The sequence below is a fragment of the Sorex fumeus genome, unplaced genomic scaffold, assembly GCF_029834395.1.
Source record: "Sorex fumeus unplaced genomic scaffold, SorFum_2.1 ptg000072l, whole genome shotgun sequence".
NCBI classification, from domain to species: Eukaryota; Metazoa; Chordata; class Mammalia; order Eulipotyphla; family Soricidae; genus Sorex; species Sorex fumeus.
This window is the reverse complement of record NW_026606129.1, coordinates 55019583-55041166: the sequence shown is the minus strand read 5'-3', so window position 1 is coordinate 55041166 and position 21584 is coordinate 55019583. Positions and strand designations below refer to the sequence as shown.

At 40.1% G+C, this 21584-nt stretch overlaps 1 protein-coding gene across 2 annotated transcripts in view; it reads right to left on the bottom strand.

The window, feature by feature from the left end:
- The window catches only part of CACNA2D3 (calcium voltage-gated channel auxiliary subunit alpha2delta 3), a 1033411-nt gene that overhangs the window by 348435 nt on the left and 663392 nt on the right, over nucleotides 1-21584 (bottom strand). For both annotated transcript variants that reach the window (XM_056129451.1, XM_056129450.1), the window contains exon 12: nucleotides 6373-6451. In XM_056129451.1, the coding sequence (XP_055985426.1) occupies nucleotides 6373-6451 (79 nt within the window). The remainder of the gene's footprint in view (nucleotides 1-6372; nucleotides 6452-21584) is intronic.

Sequence of the window (21584 nt, the reverse complement as noted above, 5' to 3'; positions counted from 1 at the left end):
TTTGAGATCAAGTTCACGTGATTCCCAAACATTTCACTCCTAACCACTGCAGTGCTAGGAGAGGACAGGGATACCCAGAAGATAGGGTGCCTTGAGAGAGCACCCCTAATGGGCTACTTGTGTCTCTGGAGCAAGGAAATATTGAGATTAGGATAGAGACATAGATGACTTCTGTCTCCTGAGGTTCATAGCAAATGCTTAAGTATTTGCACCAAAAGTCTACTTAAAATTCAGAACACTGTTGTAATTTATATTTCAATAAAGAAGAAATGTAGGTATATAAAAGGTAAGAAAAGCTGAAATTATAAAAATAATATTAATAATGTACAAGCTTAATGTGAACTTGATCATCGAACCACAACTCATTAAAACTCTAAACCTTTCTGAAAAGGTCATTTTGTTTTTAAATGTTTTCATATAAGTTTGAGTTAACAAATGTACCTTTTGATGGATAACAGGAAGTCCCAGAGGGCTGGACTCTTTGGCTGAAACCATAGACACTTTCCTTGTTTTCTCTTTACATTCTCTGAACTGGCCACTTTCCTTCCATTTCCATTCTACCTCAATTTTTACAAAATTCTAGCTTTTGAATGTTTATTGTCTTCTTTAATGTGCCTTTTTAGACTTCATATATCATGTAAGAAAGTAGAATCAGCAATCATTCAGTAATTACCAAGAGTAATTAATGCTGAAATTATCCACCTATTACAAACGGTCTGCTCATTTTTCTACCTAACATCAATTTATTTGCCTTGTTCTCTCCTAAAGCCCTCTGTAAGCTCCAGGTTACCACAACCCAGTGTACTAACCACATGTAGCCTGGTATTTTATATTTCTAAAGTTTTACCACCCCATTCCTGACCTTTGGCTCATCAGTGACATTTTATTAGCATACTTCACAAATATTCTACATCCCAGCACTCCAGGAAGTTTCCTCTTCATCAGAGTCTCCAATACGTTCCTAATTTTAGCAGAAGCTCCCGTGAGCCTTTTCAAAGTCTCTTCTTACATAAATAAGACAAGGTGGAAACAAAGCCACTATTCTGATTTTCATCTTCTCAGGGAAATGAGGAAGGAATGCAGTCCTTGGTGTGACTTAGTTTTATTTCCAGTGTTTTGGAAGACACTGATAATATTCAGTGGCAACTTTATCCTCCTCTTCTTCACCACACACTACTGTTAGAGCAATTTTTGTCTGTAGAAAAATGTACAGTTTCTCAACCTTTTCAACACTCACATCTGTATCTTCATGAAAATGAAAAAAAAATCTGATGGGTCTGAGAGCTGAAAGGTACCTTGAGTTAGACATGAGTTAGAAAGAACCAACTCCAAGCAGATGGCTAAGACAGATACCATGTCTCCACCAGGAAAATAGTCCCTCTAGTCACAAAACTTGAACCACCCTGACCTTGAATTTAGGACAAACTTTTTCTCTGGTTATTAGTACTGTGTTTTTTAAAAAAAACTACAAATTTTATGAAAAAGTAAATGATGTAAATAATAACACTGTGGAGTTAAGAATGCTGGCTTGTTTACAACCCTATAAATGTGTCCCACCCACCTGCCTCAACTCACATCAGAACCATATTGTTCTCCAGTCTTAAAATGAAAGTAACTAGACTCCATGCTGACAGAAACTGGAACTCACAAGATGGATTCCAGTTTCAGCTCCTGGTTTCACTACTATGTCACATTGTCACATTAATTTTTTTCCTTAACCATGAGATTTCTTTTCCAACATCCCTCAGATTATGAAAAATACACAGGGATGCTCTATTAAACCGGAGTTTCTTCTCCCTCAAAATAGGTAATCTCATACTCAGGTGAAGAAATAGGTATAGGCTTTGGACAGCTGGGTCTGCCCCATTCTCTGGTAACCAGGGATACAATGCTTTTCCTTCTATTCAATTTCCTTAGCATGCACCTCACAGAGTTTTCATGAAGGTCAAAACCACCTACTGCATTAAAGTGTCCTGCACTGTGTCATTTGTCATCTTATTAGCTATTAATAATTGGTTCACCATCTTCATCTTCATCCACTGTACCCTTTCCACTCAAGTTCTCATCTTCTGTGGAATGCACACAAAGAAAGTGCACAACAACCTAAGTGTTTATTTATTTATTTATTAAATCACCACAAGATGCACAGTTACAAAGCTATTCATGATTGGGTTTTCAGTTGCTCCTTTCCCCCTTAAGTTTGCATCTTTCTGTTAGAAAATATTGAAATTGGGATCGAATAATGATGTGAAGAATATTTTAGTGAAGAAACTGTGGGTGTGGACTTCCAAGGAGTGGTCTGGCTACCCATTCTTTTTCAATCATGAGAGAATGACCATTAACCCATCAGAAATGGACATGCTGAGCAGACAACCAAGAAAGTCATGTGGCATTTCCATTCTACCTAACGATGACTGATTGGTTAAGAACCCAAACACAGAGGCCCCTTTTATTTGCACAGCTGGAAAACACTCCATTCACCATGATTTTTGAAGGAGAATCAGGCAGAGCTTATTTAAAATCTTGGCACATTGAACGTTAGAGAAGGTCATCATAGCCTTTCAGAATCTCTGGTCTAGTCAGTACCTCTTTTTAATTTTCCCAGTTCCCTTGTTTATTCAATAGTGTGAACACTGGGCTTTAAATTCCACAGTCATTCCACAGTGGCAATGATTATCTTAATGTATTTAAAATGGTTTGCTGCTTTGCCTCATTAGGGCCGGTTCTCTCAAGATAGGAACTAGCTGTGCATAAAATGAAGCAAACCAATGATACCCAGGTCTTTTTGGATTTTGCTAGTAGAATAGAGGAGGCAGAGAACTCAGGCAAGGGGTGCGAATGTTCCCAGATAGCCATTTCCTGGGGACAGATTATGAAATCCACTGACTGACAAATGTCTCCATGGCTATTAGACTGACAAACAAGGATTCTGTACCCACAGTAGGCCCTTCACCATGGCCCAGGGACAACATTCGAGTCCTGAAATCTCATATTACTCCCCAGGGGCCTTCTGGTCAGTCAATCAACAGGCTGTTCTTTAGGATCCCCTGGGTTTTCCCTAGGTCTAATCTGGTCCCCAAATGCTAATGCTTCATTTCACTGAAGAACGTGGCTGAGTCAGGGTGAAAATATGTAAGAAAGCTCCCTATGGATTTCATGTCACTTGAGATGAAAAATGATATGCTGCCTCCATTCTGTAACAATCTGAGACTGTAAACAATGATTTAATTAATGACCAGAAGAGAATGCTTGCTCACCGATCTTACGTGGTCTAAAACCCCACAACTGACGCAACGTGAAGCCAGTGTTTACATGGGCTCTGATGACTGGAACCTAACATTTGCATGGGAACAGTTACTCTGAAGAAGGGCAAACAATGACATTTCATTCCTAAGGCCCTTCAGGAGAGACGCAGAATGAGGAAGGTGAAAACTCTATGAGACACAGGGTCTGGCAGGGAAAGACAAGGTTTGGACAGGAAGAGAAATTGAATCACCAACTATTCCAAGGACCGGGCCAGCTGAACAGCTACTATTACCCCTTGGATTTTCCATGCTGCTGTACTAAGAACTTAAAATCTAAAGGGCTCTGTCCAATAGCCAGGCCCAGAAATACTCTGAGCTGAGTAAACTGTCTTCAAAAAGATGCTTCAAAGATTCTTATAAACAATGAGTAAAACTAAATTATGGTGTAATATTAGTTGATTCAGACAAGACTTCAATTTGAGTAATTTTCATCAGCTGGACACAGACAGTGGTAAAAACAATAACCCATGACTAAATGCAGACTTGCTGAGGGGAAGAGCTGCAATCTGATGTGGCAGGGATCACAGCAACATTTATAAAAATCAAAAAATGGAATGAATCTTTTTTCTTTCAAAGACCACAGAATAAAGGGAAAAAAATAGGGAAAGTGCAGCTCACTCAGGGTTTTCAAATGTCAACAAAAAGTTGCAAAACCCTGCTCAAGTATGGTCTCCTTCCTTAAAGAAAGGCGGGGGTCTGCCAAGCCTCCAGCAACTCTTATCTGTGCTCTTCCCATGCCTGTCCCTAAAATGAAAGCAAGAGTATTGTCAGATAGTTGCTGATACCTTTTACTGAGGTGAGCCCAACAGCTGATGAAATCATTAGATACTTTTTTAGATCTTCAAGGAAATGTTAAAAGCTTTCTATGCAATACTCCATTATATAGATGAGAAAACTGAGATTTGCTTAAAAGAGGGTTCCAAGTAGACGCAGGAGGTTCTGAAATGTGCTCAGCAAAGGAAAAGATGAACAGAAGCCTATTTGCCTGCCTGTACACCTATTCTTTGCATCCCTAATGCAGAGATCCACCCAGTGTCCAACAAGACTTAGCAGAGAAGGATCCTCTCAATATGACTCAATCATTTTTTGTTGTTGGAGGTATGTGGAGAAGGGGTACTTGAAGTCAGAATTTAGAGTTGCGGATCATTTTCTTTTCGAATATCAGACCTTGCCCCCAGTATGTGACTATGTGGGCCGATAGGTGCAGAAAGCATGGAGTAGTCAGTCATTTGTGACTGTGTACCTACTAAGATAAAGAGGGTCTCCCTATCAGAGAAGCAGATCAGCAAGAAACAAGGAAACGGAAAAGGAAACACAACTCCCTGTTCTGAAGAGGACAAAAGTTTTCTTCCTATTTTGGGTTTCTGAGTCACTGCCCTTTTAAACTAAACACTCCTCTTTTTAATTTCAGGGAACAACTCTGGTGGCTTGCAACTAAAATAACTATCATTAAGTCACCCAAACTGGAGCTGAGACCTGTAAACTTTGCAATGAGTCCTTCTCTCTCCATTAACAAACATGGAAGCTTTGTAAAGGATAGTTCAGGAGACAATATAGAGCTATATAATTCAAATCCAACAAGAACAATCAACTGCACAATGGGACATATTTTAGTATTCCTAGGCAATGTACTTTTTTCTAACTGTAAAGGAGCATCTTCTATAATTAAAGTTAACAGCCAGTGGACTATCAGAATGTTTAAGAGGAAATATCAGTCAAAGGTTGCTCTATGGGTTATGTGTAACCCCAAGGAGAATGTAGATGTCCCACAGATCAATACATCAGAAAATAAAATGTGGTGTTGATGTGTCGGGCACTTGTCTATGAGGTTTATTCGCCTGGCATCATTTCATGCTCACAACATCTGTATAAAGCATGTACCATCACTAAAACAGCTCTATGGTGACATACTCTGAGAAGACAGGAATAGTAATTTTCATATATGACTTGGTAAATGATTGAAACTGGATTTGAACTTGAGGAATCAGTACTCCACCATTTTTCTCTAATGCTTCTTGTAGAGTATAGCATGGAACAAAGTCCATCATAGACCGGGGGGAGGAGGGGGCATTTTCTCCCCAACCAGTTTCTTCCTCAGAGCATTGTGACATGCAACACAGAATCATCAATTAATCTATGGTCATATAGAAACCAACAATCCTTGGCATTATTGGAAAAGCTTATGCCTCCTCACTGAATTAGATCAGTACTTAATAGATATTTAATAAATCCTTATTTTTAATATGAATCAAAGAAAGATTATTACCATCCCCATTTTGAATGTTAGAATATTGATACAGGTTAAAGATAATTAACCGGGGGATGTAGTGTTAGTACAGCAGGTAGGGCATTTGCCTTGCATGCAGCCAACCTGGGTTCGATCCTAGGCACCCAATATGGTCCTTCAAGGCCTCCTGGAGTGATCCCTGAGCTCAGAGCTAGGAGTAAGTGCTGAGCACTGCCAAGTATAGCCCCCAAAACAAAAAAAAAAGATAATTAACTAAAATAACTATGCAACTAAATTATGCTATGAGAGAATATCAAACTGGAAACCTCAATGGATTAATCTGAAAGGGGCTGCTATCATGCATAAAATATATCAGCAAGGATTGAGCAGGGGCAGAATGAGCAAAAAGCCATCTCCTTTACATGGGTCACGCAGGGACACAAACTGATGTAGGTCACTCCACTTATGACTATTTCAACTGGAGCTAGTAGGAAAAGAGAATTGGATACTACCACACTTAGTTCTTAAATGCTATACTCCAGAAATGATCTCTGCAGTCAATGGGTCTGGCAGAGAAATTAATCTAAGATGACTCAGCTTCCAAACAACTGAGTGGAAATGCTCAACCAATCTACTTGATTGTGATCTTAAGGTTGAACAGACCTATTTTGGGAGGACCTAATAAGCCTATCAATCAATAATCATTGAGAATCCTTATCTTAGCATTCACGTCAAGCTCTTAGAACTTCTCACTTTCTCATGGCTCTCCAGATTTCTGTATATCCCAGGGGAAATTAGCCAGGGGGGAAGCCATGACAGGTTGAAGATTGGGGGACCTACCTTTGTTGGCACAGGCCATCCACTTGAGATTGTCTGCAAAAGCAGCCTCGCGTCCAATGAGGTATGTGAAGATGCGAACCTGAGAGAGAAAACACGAAGGTCAACAGGATTCACTTTTCACCGTGTTGCACAGACCACATGCATGGCTCACACACATGTGGTTTACCTCTTTAATGCTCCATGCTTTCCATCTGTAAGAACATATTTAAGACATTTGAAGTACATTCAGCTAGAAATATATTCAAAACTAGGGCCTTTGATCTTTTAAACCATATGGCACTGGTGATGGTTGTTTTTCGGTGTGCAAGTCCCACAGAAGAGAATAACATGAAATAGGAGACAAGCAGCATCAGGGACCAGGTTTGCTTCACACATGGACAAGGATCATCTGGGTATGGAACAAACTCACAGCCATTTTACTCATTCACACAGAAAATGCATTATATGATTTTCTTGAAAATAAAAAGGCCACCAAAAGACACTTGTCGTTCTCCCTTCCCCCACAATGGTGAGGACAGGCTGCAGACACTCTCCTGCCATATGTGGTGTCTGGCATAATTTTAGGAGGTAATTAACTGGGAGGAGAGGCACAGCCTGGAGCCAGGAGAACCATGGGGACTCTCTCTGGTATTCCTAAGTATTTAGCTCCCAAAGAACAGACGGCACATTTAAAACTTGGGCCTTCTCATTTCCTATTTCTTACTCAGTTTCTCTTGTATGAAAGCAGAATTCTTTGAAATGAAGTACAACACACCTCATAATGTAGTACTTTAGAATAAGATGGAAGAAAGAACAGTCATTAACAGGATTAAAAATCTCTTCCAATTTAAGATGGTATGTGAAGTCAATACAACATGGTCTTAACAAAATTCTGCAGATGGACCAAAGATAGTCCTTCAACCACCTCTTTGGAACTGAGTCCAGTGCAGACATGGTACTTGTGTAGAATAATGCACACCATGTGTGATACGAAAGCCTTTACCAGCTTATATCCCTCAGCTCATTTAGATCAGGGCAGAGATTCCACTGCTCCTTAAGATTTTATTGCAATTACTCTTATCTGCTGCTCGTGGAGATACCTCACTACTTTCCATTACCCTATTCACTGAAAGAGGAGAAGGAAGGGATGGTCTCTTTCTCCAGTTGTGTTCTACAATAAAGAAAAGGTAAAGGTAAAGGCCCTCCCGTTGATCGTCGATTTGCTCGAGCGGGCCCAGTAACGTCTCCATTGGAGACCTTGTTGTTACTGTGTCTGGCATATCGAATACTCTCGGCAGCTTGCCGGGCTCTCCGAGAGGGGCAGAGGAATCGAACTCGGGTCGGCCATGTTGGCCGCTTGTAAGGCGAACGCCCTACCGCTGTGCTATCGCTCCAGCCCAATAAAGAAATGAATAAAAATATATGAATTTTCAGAACTGTTCTTTTAAATAAAGATTTTACTTTTGATAATACTCTTATCTTGGAATCATCACTTGAAGATTAGTTTCTTAGCAGTAATTGATCTCCAAATTAAGGCTATGTTTAAATATTTATCATCTTTAGCCTTCCATCTGTCCTCTTTTGTGTTGGTAGGCAATTTTTTCATCCATTACAGCTCCTTCCAGGGGCAGAAGAGCATAAGGAAGACGTTGCCTCTCTTTCCTATCCTGGATCATGGTTCATTCCACACTTTCCCAAAGGAATAACACAAGGAGGAAGGGAAGAAGACAATTCTCTCTCTCTCTCTCTCTCTCTCTCTCTCTCTCTCTCTCTCTCTCTCTTTCTCTCTCTCTCTGTGTGTGTGTGTGCGCTCTCTGTGTGTATGTGTGTGTGTGTTTATTTCAATGGCAAAATTCTGCCTTCTCTTTGGGCAGAGGAAAGAGGGAAGATTCATTTTCATATGCCTAAAACATTGCTGCCCTTTCCACTTTTCCTGTCTGGATAATGTTGTCATTTATCTAAGGATGTCTGATTGAAGGAGAAAGTAAGACCCAGTTAAGTAAAGGTTGTGATTTTTTTTCTCATGATTTTAACAAGACCTAATCTCATGGGGCGGATAATACTGGGGGCTTCCCTCCTTCTCCTAAAGAAACTGGTTCTGTCATATCAGGAAATTCCAACCAATTCCAAGGTCCAGAGCCAACACCCTTAGGAATGAGGGAGGAATCTACTCTCAAAACCTGATTTATGTTTTTGTTGTTGTTGCTTTCATAAATCTTTGCCTTTAATTTCTCATTTATGCCTCTTAAAGGGGAAACACTAGTCTAATAAAATCTAGCTCCGCCTCTCCCCCACTGGCTCTTAACCAAGCAGAAAGCATAAGAGATGATTTAAGAATTAGAGCTATGAGTCTTTGTAGGAAAATAGGAAAAGGCCTAACATTGAGTGCCCAGCTAGTTTTGTTTTTGGTAAAGGTACCTGTATATGTCAAGCCTCCATTGGTATCCAGAAACGTTTGAGATAAAATGCATTACCTCTCAGAGACATAATTAAAACCTCCGACCAAGGCTGTGTACCATTGGCAAAGTTTTTTCAATCCAGATTTTTAAAAGATGGCAAGCCATTTGGAAAACCAGTAGGATTGCGCCAATTTTCAGAACAGACATGATTGCTCAAGAATAATTGTGCTAACAATAACCACCATAATGAAAATCAGCATCTTGACTCCCTGCACAATCACTGCTGCCCATATTCCTACTACCACTGTGTTCTATTGGCAGCACCCTCCCTTGGGTTAGGTATGTGAGGAGGGATTTACAGGCTTTATAATTGTATTGTTTGTTTGTATTTTATTTTATTGAAGACTCATTTAGCATTTTAACTAATGTCCAGTCCTTGGCTCCCAATTGGACAGGCCTCCTTATTTGAGTAATAAAAGATGGAAATGACTTGTTGCCTGTTTGCCTATAAAATAAACACAAACAAATGATACTGGGTTCATTCCCTGGATTTGTCATAATAAAGAATTTCCACCGGCATCTAAAGAAAAAAGCCTCTACTCCAAAATAGCTCACTTTTAAAGAGAAATGTAACAATACTCATAGCATTTTATAATTATATTGTAATTTTTTTCAGACCCAATAATTCTATCTCTGAAATTCACTGTATAGCAAGGATAAATAAAAACATAATAAATAAAATAAAATGACTATGGGGACCAAACTGGTAACAAACACAATAAGAAGTGGTAGGAGTATGAAGAATTATAGAATATATGTTTTCTTTTATGCCTGTCATTCAATTTTAGACATTTTCACAAGCACACAAAAATGATAAAATACAAAATATAACCTTCATTATTTGTAATGTTGAATTGTAAATCCAAAATATCTCTTGATAGCTGACTGATTGAAAAAAAATGTGTATTTTATTTGAAGCAAAAAAGTTTTTACTGAAACTTATTTAGAAAGATGTGAGGGGAGAGAAAGAGAAAAGTACATATTTGAGAAAGAACACAGGTTTCTCCAGAGTGGAAATAATTAAGCAAAGATATTTAAAGACAAACAAGCAAGATATGAGTTCATGGAGAAGAAGGGCTTGGAAAGCAAGCCAAAACATCCTGTTTTAATGTATAAAAAAGCCAAGAAGTTATGTATTTAGGAAGCCAGACATACATTATAAATTGGCCATTTAAAAAAAAAATAAAGCAAGTTTGAGCTTATATAGGTATTGTGTGGGATAAATATTTTTTTAAAGAAGAAATTCACTGTTACTGTCACTGTTCTCCGGTTGTTCATTGACTTTCTTGAGCGGGCCCAGTAATGTCTCCATTGTGAGACTTCATTGTTACTGTGTTTGGCCTATCGAATACATCATGGGTAGCTTGCCAGGCTTTGCCGTGCGGGTGAGATACTCTCGGTAGCTGCTGGGCTCTCCAAGAGGGGTGGAGGAATCGAACTCGGGTCGGCCATGTTGGCTGCATGCAAGGCAAACGCCCTACCCGCTGTGCTATTGCTCCAGCCCAAAGAAGAAATTATCATTTCATAAATGTCTATATAATTTAAATGAATAATTGAGTATCATTTTAGTAATTAAAGATTATTATAAATGAAAAGAAAAATAAAGACACTGATACTTTCCTTCTGTACAGAGGCACCAGTGTAGTTTTGAAAAATCAACCGCAAGAAGAGATGATATGTAGAAATTAAAATCCTGGTCCAGCATCTTTTACAGTTGGCTACATAGTCCATGTTTGATTGATTGAGTGCAAAGCCTTCCTAAATAAAATAGATGAATTTTCTCTCATTTTCATCAGTAATGGATTATAAAATTTTTATTTCCAAGAATTTTTACTTTTCCTTCCAAGATAAATTCTAATTTTTAGTTCTAAGAATTGGAGATTTCTTTCTTAGACATCCCACCAAACAACTTCCACATATCTCTGTGAGCCACTCTTCTTTTGGAGGTTACACCGTGCCAGAGCAAAGGCAGATTCCAGTGAAGTGCCACGTGCCCAGTGCAGAGTATGGTAGTAAGGAACAGAGTACAGTTCAGAGGATGCAGCTGTCAGGACCCACCAAAACTCTCCAAAAAACCAAGCGTGCTCATCACCCACAGGCACAAAGGCACCACATTCATTAACTCAGTACAATCACAGGGGGGAAAATGTCTGTCTCCATCTATTACTTCATTTTGATCTCCCATTTAAGTTTGGAAGGTCTTTAAATGTTCTACAAATCCAATTAAGCTTAATAAAATGTTAGGATGTGGACATTTCAAAGTTCAAAGTCACTTAATTTAATCTACTTAGTATAAAATTTCCCAAATGGAACAAACAAAACACTCAATCCGGTTTTCCCCCAAAAAACACATGCTTCTTGCTTATTTAGTTTCTTACTCATCTAGTGCAACTGCCACCAGAGATGTATAGGGGCATCGTTCCTCTCCACCTCACTGAACACAGGTAGTTTGAGTTTGACAAAAGATCACTGTCTCTTCCATCTACAGTCATTAAAACAAGGGGAGAAGAGAGGCAGCCAGATGATCTATACAGCCACAGCCAGAATATAGGCTGTGACATCTATACATATTCCTTCAGTGACAAATGGGGCCTCATCATCATTTATGTGTCATAAAAAACCTCTAATTACCTACTATGTCTCAGTGATTATTCTTTATATTTAGATTTCAAGGACCAATCAAAATAAACAAAAACACTTCTTGATATAAAAATTGATGAGGGGCAAATGCAAATATACATTTATTTATTTATTTATTAGATTAATATGAATTAGGAAACCAAAGCAGAGAAAGGCAGAAGAGAATGCTGGGGTTACTACTTTAGAAAGGGAGAAAGTGATGATTTCCCTTGGTAGAGTGATGTTTGAGCAAGATTCTGGGAAAATAAAAAGAGGTATAGGAAATCATGTGAGCAAGAAAAATGCTTATTAGAGAAGAAAGCTCTAGGTAAATGGAGTACAAAGTCCTTGAGGGAAGCTAAAAGGGACATTGAAGAAGTCAGTGGGCATGATGCACTAGAGTGAGCCAGCTAGGAGAGATTTTTTTATCGTTTTTTTCTTGTTTTGGGGCCACATCCAGTGGTGCTCAGGGCTTATTTCTGGACCAGTGTTCAGGGATCACTCGTGCCAGTGCTTGGGATCAAGCTGAAGTCAAAGACAAATGCCTTGCCCACTATACCATCCCTCCAGACCTGCGAAGGGAGGTTATATGGGGTGAAACTGAACAGAAATCAAGTGTCAGTACCTGTGGGTCTGTGTGTTCCTATCAAAGCATGGGCTTCCTCTGTAGCATGGAAAGGAGCAATAGGAGAAGTGAAGGAGAAATCTAGCATAATCTAATATATAGTTTTGTAAAAGGTTTACTCTGTCTTGAGTGTGGAGAACAGATTGTGTACAACATACCTATTCTAACTGTATATTCTATTTCCCCATGATCATTTTACAATCCTAAATTCTCAGGTACCATGCCCAAATAATCAAATCAGTACTTTTTGAGGCACAAACCAACTTTTAATTTTCCCTCTAAAGTTACTTTATGAAAATACATTTGAGAATCATAGCTATTAGGAGAAGAGATTGAAACAAATATACTAATGAAGTCAGAAGCATCAAAATCATTAGTACCCACGGCCTGATATAGGTCCTCTAAGGCCAGTGTGTAAAAAAAACTACCACCTAGAAAATGAGGTGTGAGCAAAAAAGGTTGGGCTGGGTATCAAAAATAACTCATTGAATCCAGTTACAGTACAGGTGGCTTCGTAGCCTGCTAAGGATTGAGGTGAAATTTCAGGAAGCTTAAAATATTTTCTAAAAATTGTCTAAAATTAAAGGAATTGGATCAAGCACTTTTCAAGAGGCATGTGCCAATCCAACAAGGCAGGAACATTAGACGCTTGTAAGGTTTAGCAAGGAGGATCAGTCTATTGTACTTTCTTCCTCCAAGAAAGGGGAAATTTGTCCTTATGTCTGTACTTTTGGGGCTCTCAAACAGTTACTTTTTATATTTATCTTTGGTTTCCATATTTAACAGAAAGGCCTGGGATAGGCTACTTAAAAAACTCTCAATACATAGTTACTATCTTTACCTGGTTTCCATATTCACATATTCAATGGAAAGGTCTGGGACAGGATACATAGGAGAATCCCAATACATAATCATTACCTTTACCAAAAAAATCAGCATTATATATAAAAATATTTAACTGAAAATCTAGTACTCAAATCTATACGATCATTCATTTTATATGAATTATAGATATAAATTAAATTTTCTAAAAAATAATTTTTGTACCTATGGATGCACAAAATCATAGATTATAAGTTTTAATTTTACTTTTTGTTTTGGGGTTTGGGGCCACATCCACAATGATTAGAACCCACTCCTGGCTCTATGCTCAAGAATCACTTATGGTGGTGCTTGGGGATCAAACCCGGGTCAGTTATGTGTAAGGCAAGTACCTTACCCATTGCACTATCTCTCAAGCACATAGCACTAAGTTTCATTAATTATGGGGAAACCTCTGCAAGTAATCATGTGAATTCACCTTCATGTCTTTTCACTTGCTCAGATCCTTTTATTTATTTATTAGCAATAGCACAGTGGGTAGGGCATTTGCCTTGCACGAGGCCAACTGGGCCGAGTTCGATTCCTCCGCCCCTCTCAGAGAACCCGGCAAGCTACTGAGAGTATCTCGCCCGCAAGGCAAAGCCTGGCAAGATACCTGTGACATGTTCATTATGCCAAACACAGTAACAAGTCTCACAATGTTACTGGGCCCGCTTGAGAAAATCGATGAACAACAGGAGGACAGTGACAGTTATTTTTATAAATTAGTTCATAATATTTGATTACATTTAATATTCGAACACCAATCCCAGCACCACCATTACACCTTCCCACCACCATATTTCAGATGTTTCCATTCAGAACCCCAACCCCTGTCCCCAAAGCAGAACCAAAATAATTTATTTTGTATTATTTTTATGAATAATCCACTAAAAATGATCCCCCAAAGTGTGTGTATATATATACACACACATATATACACATATATAAATATATTTGCCCCTAAGATTTGTTGTCTTCTACTTTAAACCCCATCAAATGTGGTGCTCTACTCTTAGAACATTAGTGGTATAAAGTATGAGATGTACAGGAATAGGTCTACTCATGGGTGAGACTTGACCTGAGCATATGGAGAGCATGCTGTGAGCATGGCAGCTGTTGAGTTCTGGAGGATTTCGGCTGCTGTGCTGGCTCCTTTGGGGCAGGGAGGGGGTCTCACTCTCTTTCCTCTGGGTTGCCCTAAATGAAATAACCTGACGCTGGGTCTGGAAGCACGGCTATGGCATATTGCTCTGTGCTTTCTTCTAAGAGATTTACTGAGTTTCTGGATTATGGCCATTGATGAGATTATATATCCAGGTCCTTTTAGACTGTATAACTCAATGATTTTTAAAGAAAAATTTGTTCAGAGTTTCTCAAAAATAATGCACAATTTCAGCTTTCAAAATAAGTCCTTGATACCTTTAAATCTTGGTCAATTTCTTACATAATATCTTCTTAATCTTGTAATTTTACAAGAGATATTTAACATATACTTTTACAGTTATTATTAGTTCATTTCCATGAACAGACTTTGAATAAAATCTTTAATCTCTAAGCAAAAGATTTTGGTTTAGACTTGAGTATTCACAGAAACATGGACAATGTGTGCCATTATAAAAATCCTGCAAGAGTAGAGGTGGACTTGGGGACAGTTGACACTAGTAAAAGCACTTATATTGAGCAAGCTGCTTTAATCTAGAAGTCATCAGGCTCATAATAAAAGAAGAAACATCCTTATCCAGAAGGATGGGAACATCGAATAAAGTAACACTGCTCTAAGCACCAAAAAAAAAAAATGGGGTAAATTGAATTAAATTACAAAAATAATACTATCTTAGCAAATGAATACTATAGATCATTATGAAAAATGGACTGTCATTTGGAGGATGCTCTAAGAGTCAGTATAATCTCCTTCCTCTTAAGTGGAGTGATAGCTCAAGCGTGACACTGAAAGTATCCCAATTCAGAAAAAGAAAACAATTTTCTGCAATCTCTGGTCAGGACGATGGAAGTCTAGTATAGTGATCATGGATATTGTTAAGATGAAGGAAGTTCTCTGGGGTTCACCTGAGACTGTGCCCTGGATTAATTAAGTGTAGCAGAGAATATCACATACCACTTAACTCTAAGCAGTTAAGAAGTTAAGCTACAAACACTCTCAAAGATGAAGGATGCAGTTTTTTAGGCTTTCCTGCTTCAACAACATCATTGGGGGCAGAGTCAGTCTATTAATTATGTTTTTTTTATTTTGTATATTTTTATGTTATTTGATGTCTTTGATTGCCTTGCTGGCCTGGAGAGTATTACCCTTCCCAGGCTTAGATTCTTCTGTAAATATTAAACTATGTACCTGCAAGTGGACTTCTGAAATACAAACCTAGCAAACCAGAGCCCAAGTTCCCATCAATTTCCTTATATTCTGTGCTTATATTCTGGGTTATTGCCCACTTACCATTATCACTACAGGATCTGATACGAGACAACTAGGAACAACTCCCTACATCCCCAAACCCAGTGAAATTATTCAACGCCAAACTAGCTTATTCTGTGTTGTCACTTTCTTCCCTTGAAATCCATAAAAAAGGCTCATCCCAGTAGGTCCCCTCTCTCTGCTAATTCACCTTGTCTAGATGCTCCTCTATATATGACCCTGTATGGTTGTCATCTTGCTTTCAAGACACTGGAGCAAAATAGATTTTTTTCCTTGACAGTCATTTTCATGTCTGTATGCTATAACTGTATCTGATTAAAACAGGTTTTAAGTACACTTAAAACAGTGCAGATCCAGAAGCCCTGGCTTCCAAGTGGATGTAACTCCACACTTGATGATTCCGAGCAGGTGGGTTAAACCCTATGAGCTGTACTTTTCTATTTGTACCATGTGAGCAATCTACTCAAACTCATTGGGACAATATTAAATGAAAGAAGGATGAACGGATATGATTTAATAAATTATTTGTATTTAAGAAAATTTTCTGCCATAAAAATAAATATGATGAGGCAAGGAAAGCTAAATATTTGATCCAAAATTGCACACCCCCATCTTTACCCCCATATTTCATCAACTGGTTCAGAGATTTGGTTGAAGGGGTAATTTACTTTCATGGGCTAAGGAGAGGAATTTTCCTGGGTGGGGAGTCGATGATCCATCACTAATATTTGTTATTACAAAGAATAATAGGATTAGAAATTCCTAATACAATCAGAGTAACACTGGAGCTATGAGAATGACAACTTCTATTATCCTTCAGAAAGTCATATGAACCACTGAGAACTAAAACAGGGGCTATGAAGCTTGTCCCTATAAAGAACTATCCAAGACTATATACTCACAATTTTGATAAGACTAATGATGCCCTCTTTCAGGGTCAGGGGAATGAGACCCAATGTATTTACTGGTTTTGGCATATCAAATATGCCACGGATAGCTTGCTAGGCTCTGCCATGTGAGAGGGATATTCTTGGTAGCTTGCCAGGCTGTCCGAGAGGAATAGGCTTTTTTTATTATGGATTCACTACCAGGACCTCACCATTCTACAAGGAAATGAGCATCCATGTCAAGATAGGGGTTCAACATGGTGATACCATTTCACCGAAGATCTCCAGTAGCACCCTCGAGAACATCATGCTACGACTGGAATGGGAAGGAATTGGAATGAAGATAGATGCAACTATACCACCTCGGCTTCGCTGATGACATCATTCTAATAACACCAAACATTAGCCAAGTGGAACAAATGCTGGCCAACTTTGACCGTGAGTGTGGAAAGGTTGGACTGCAGCTGAATCTCATGAAGACACTGTTTGTGAGAAACGGTCTCGTTTCTGACATTCCATTTGCTCTCACCAAAATGACCATCTCCTAATGCAACAGTTATGTGTACCTAGGTCAAGAAGTCAACATGACGAATGACCTGGCACCTGAGTTGCGCAGGAGGAAAAGAGCGGCTTGGAATGCCTTCAAGAGTGTCGAAGAAATAGCTAAGAGGATGAAAATACTCTGGCTCTGGGCACTTCTCTTTGATTCCACTGTTCCTCCTGCATTAACAGACACCTCAGAGATCTGGGCCCTACGAAATCAGGATGAGAACACTACTCGGGTCTCCCAAAGAGGAATCAAAAGAGCTATGCTTGGAGTATCACGCTTCACTCAAATGAGAGAAAGAATCCTCCATTGACGATCAAGAATCAGGGACGTTGTCTTGTTCGCCAAGGCGTCGAAAATCAGATGGGGTGGACACATGATGTGATTTGGAGATGACCGCTGGACTAGAGCCATTACCAACTGGATTCCACGGGAAATCAAAAGATCGTGTGGCTGCCCACCTACGAGATGGTCAAACTTCTTCATCAAGACCTTGAATGATCAGTTTGAGGCTCTTCATGTTCCTAGAACTAGCAGACGCCATTTTGCTACACTAGCACTCAACAGGAATGAATGGTAACATTACTGGCACCCGTTCGAGCAAATCGATGAATAATGGGATGCCAAGTGATCAAGTGATCAATGATGCCCTGAGCATCACTGGGTACAACCCTTGAGGCCCCCTGTAATGCCTGGGTCAGTGGAGTAATCCCTTGCACTGCAGATCCTGAATGGCTCTGCGTTCTCTGGCTCTTGCACTGAATCGCTAGCCAGGTTAGCCAGGAATCACTGATATGACATCTAGACTTAGAAGATCACCCAACCCATCCTTCACTGTTGGTGGGAATGTCCACTGGTTCAGCCCTTCTGGAAAACAGTATGGACGATTCTCAAAAAATTAGAAATTGAGCTCCCATTTGACCCAGTAATACCACTCCTGGGAATATATCCCAGAGAGGCAAAAATGTACAGTCGAAGTGACATCTGCACTTGTTTGTTCATTGCAGCACTCTTTACAATAGCCAGAAACTGGAAGAAACCTGAGTGCCCAAGAAGAGATGACTGGTTAAAGAAACTTTGGTACATCTACACAATGGAGTACTATGTAGCTCTTAGAAAAGATGAAGTCATGAAATTTATATACAAGTGGTACAACATGGAAAGTATCATGCTAAGCGAAATGAGTCAGAAAGAGAGGGATAGACATAGAAAGATTGCATTCATCTGGGGGATATAAAGTAACAAAATAGGAGATTAATACCCAAGAATAGCTGAGATCAGCACCAGGAGGATTACTCCGTAGCTTAGTGGCCAGTTGGGCATTCTAGAGGAAAGGGCAGCTCAGATAGAGAAGGGAACACCAAATAAAGGGTGTTTGGAGGTCCCTCCCAGGAGGGAGGGGAGATGCATGTCGAAAGTGGACTATGGACTGAACATGTTTGCCACTCAATGCCTCTTTTGCAGACCACAACACCCAAAAGGAGAGAGAGAACACAGGGGATTGCCCTGCCACAGAGGCGGGGGGGATGAGGGGATGGGGGTGGGGGGGACATTATCCATGGTGGTGGAAAATGGGCACTGGTGGAGGGATGGGTATCTGATCATTGTATAATTGAAACCCAAGCACAAAAAATTGTAAATCTACAACTGTACCTCATGGTGTTTCACAAAAATAAAATAAAATAAAATAAATAAATAAATAAATAAAAGAAGAAAAAAAGAAGAAAAAAAAAAGAAGATCACCCAACCCAAAGAAAAATTCATGAATCTGAGGTTTCTCCTCCAAAGCTCAGGTTAAGAACCTCCATTGTATAAATGTAAATGCTCTGATCTGTGTTTCTATATCCTGTCTCTGGGGACCAGAAAATGAAGGTCTTATTTGAGGCCTCTCCCAAGTCACTTTCATGTTTCTTTCCAGGTTCCACCCCAAGCTTCTTGATGGAAGCCACGCAAAGATTGGAATCAATTATATTTCCAATAACCAATAGCTTTGAGGATTACTAAGAAGGAAAAAGACTGCATCTTAAATCAGTGATGAGATGCCTGAAGCTTCTCCTTTCACCCATATGGTGCCAATGTGGACAGATGGCATCATCCTGGAAAACAGACGACTGAGTGAAACCTCAGGGAATATGAGCAGGGCTGGGAACTGGGCACACCTTGTTTTCAACTTGGGTGTTCCTCTAAGCTGAAGGTCTTGGGTGAGGCATTTGATCTTTCTGAATCTCAGTTTCTTCCCGTAAAAGGTACTACCATTCACTTAATAGCCCCCACATGCCAGAGCTGCTGTTAAATACAGCCCATTTCAGTAAGGGCAGGACAGTTTCCTGCTGTAAAAGGATGTGTGTGGGGTGGGTGAACTTACTGAAAGGAGGCTTCCACTAGGTGCTCCTTACCTGGATCCTAATGAAAGAAATGAAGTAGAGAAAGACCTAAAATGTGAAACTTCAAGGCTTGTTGCAGCTTTTTGCTCTGCACTTTAGAGGACCATTTCCCAACCTGGTGCCAGATGGCTCCCTGGGAGCCCCTGGATATTACAAGGAGAGGTACAGGTGAAAGTTACATAAATGGAGTGGGGTGCTATAACATGAGAGGAAGGTAAACTACTGATAGGATAGTGGGACCACAGAAAAGAAAAAAAAATAAAACTGAAAGAGAGAAACAGTCAGGAAAATATTGAGAAACACAATGTTTTTAGCTGTATTTAGAGAATCTAGTTTCCTTTATTTAAAAAAAAGGTGCTATGTTTTTGGGCCATGCCCAGTGGTACTCAGGGCTTACTCCCAGCTTTATGCTCAGGGACTGATTGCTCCAGGCTTGGCTTGGAGAACCAATTTGTGGCACCAGGGATTGATTCCAGGTGGGCAGCATACAGACAAAGCACCCGCATCTCTGTACTATCTCTCTGGCCAGAGTCAGTTAGCTTTGACTATGAGTCAGTCTCATATGGTGCTGTGTACCTAAGTATGGTAATTGTGAAAATGTAGCAACAGTGAAAGGCTTATAAAAGCCTAACAACCAAAAATAAATTCAAAATCAACTGCTTCATGAATCTAAGGTCTGTTTAGGAGCATTCACCCATGTTGCAATTTTTAGCAAAGGTTTTTTTTTTGGTTGTTTTTTGTTTTGTTTTGTTTTTTACTTTTTGGGTCTCACCTGGCAATGCTCAAGGGGTTGCTCCTGGCTCTGCACTCAGGAATCACTCCTAGCAGTGCTCAGGAGACCATGTGGGATGCCAGGATCAAACTCAGGTTGGCCACATACAAGGAAAACACCTTACCTGTTGTACTACCTCTCTGGCACTCAGCAAAGTTGAAAAAGCCCTGCTTTAGTAAAGAACTCCTTTCTTTTCCTCTTCCCTCCATTCTCTACTTTATCTCTCTGCCTCCCTCTGGGTTGGTAAAATATGGAACACCCTCGTCTAATTACAGGCCAAACCCCACTTGACCTTGGGCACATACGTGTCCCTCGTGATGCTTTTTGTGGGATTTTGGCCCAAGCCCCACAGGGAGACCCAGCAGGCGATCTGAATAAAACCCATCCCTCCACTTTATGCAGGGCAATCAGTGTAGTGGCAGGTTTTAGGAGTCTGGAATTCTGCCCCCAAATGTTTCAAGCTCATTGAAGCCAACAGCTGCTGTGAATCCTAAGATAGCACTGTGGCTGTCTCCCAGGGTTCTTGTCACTTCTATTTTTCCCAACCATTCTTCCATGTCACTAAGAATTATTCCAAAAGAGCCATTTCCGTTATCACCTCACCTACCTTCTGGGACTTAATGTCAGCAAGGAAAGTCAAGGACTTGTCAGACAAGTGGAAAGCTATTGCTGAGGACAGTATTTATTCCATTTCACCAGTGATTCTCCAATAGGCAGACAGAAGGGTTCTTGTGGCTGGGTGGGGGTGGGGCAGGGGCATTTGTGCATCCAAATTGCCAGTGGGGTTTGCAATAGATCCATTCCCACTATCTGCACATTAACCTGTGCCCCCTCCAGGGGTCCCATACTCCTAGTTGTGGAACTCCACTTTAGGAACAAGCCCTCACTCCAGACAACTCCCTATTGCAAGGAGCCACTATTTTAGCTCCAACGGAGAGAGAGGCAGTGGGGCAGGGGAGGGCTTTTGTCTATTTGAGGAAGCACAGGTGAAATTTTACTTATCTTTAATCAGTATGGGTAACAGTTTAGCTTCAGCAACTATTTGGTTCTAATCATACAGAGTCTCCCAGCTCCCCAGCTCCCCGACTAGCCTGGGCTGCACCTCCAGCAGATATGAGGAGATGAGGTGGGCTGGGTTCTATGGCTACACTCTGCTTAAGGTGTCCTTTGTTGCCTCCTGCTGACATATTTTGGGTAACTTTTTCTGGTTTATGTTTTCCCACCCACCCACCCACCCCCTACCTATACTCTATTACTAAGTTTGAAGAAGGTAGATGCTAAGTACCTTAATCAATGTTGGAAACACTGTAGCACTGTCCTCCTGTTGTTCATCTATTTGCTTGAGCGGGCCCAGTAACATCTCCATTTTGAGACTTGTTGTTATTGTGTTTGGCATATTGACCCAAACATCACGGGTAGCTTGCCAGGCTTTGCGGAGCGGGGTAGCTTGCCAGGCTCTCTGAGAGGGGCGGAGGAATCGAACCCAGCTCTGCCAGGCTGGCTGCGTGCAAGGCAAACGCCTTACCACTGTGCTATCACTCCAGCCCGTTGGAAACACAATGGGGGGCAAACATCAATATGGCACTTGCCATTAGGTAATGCACATGTTTTAGAAATAGAGATTATAGGATAAAGAAGGCAAAGA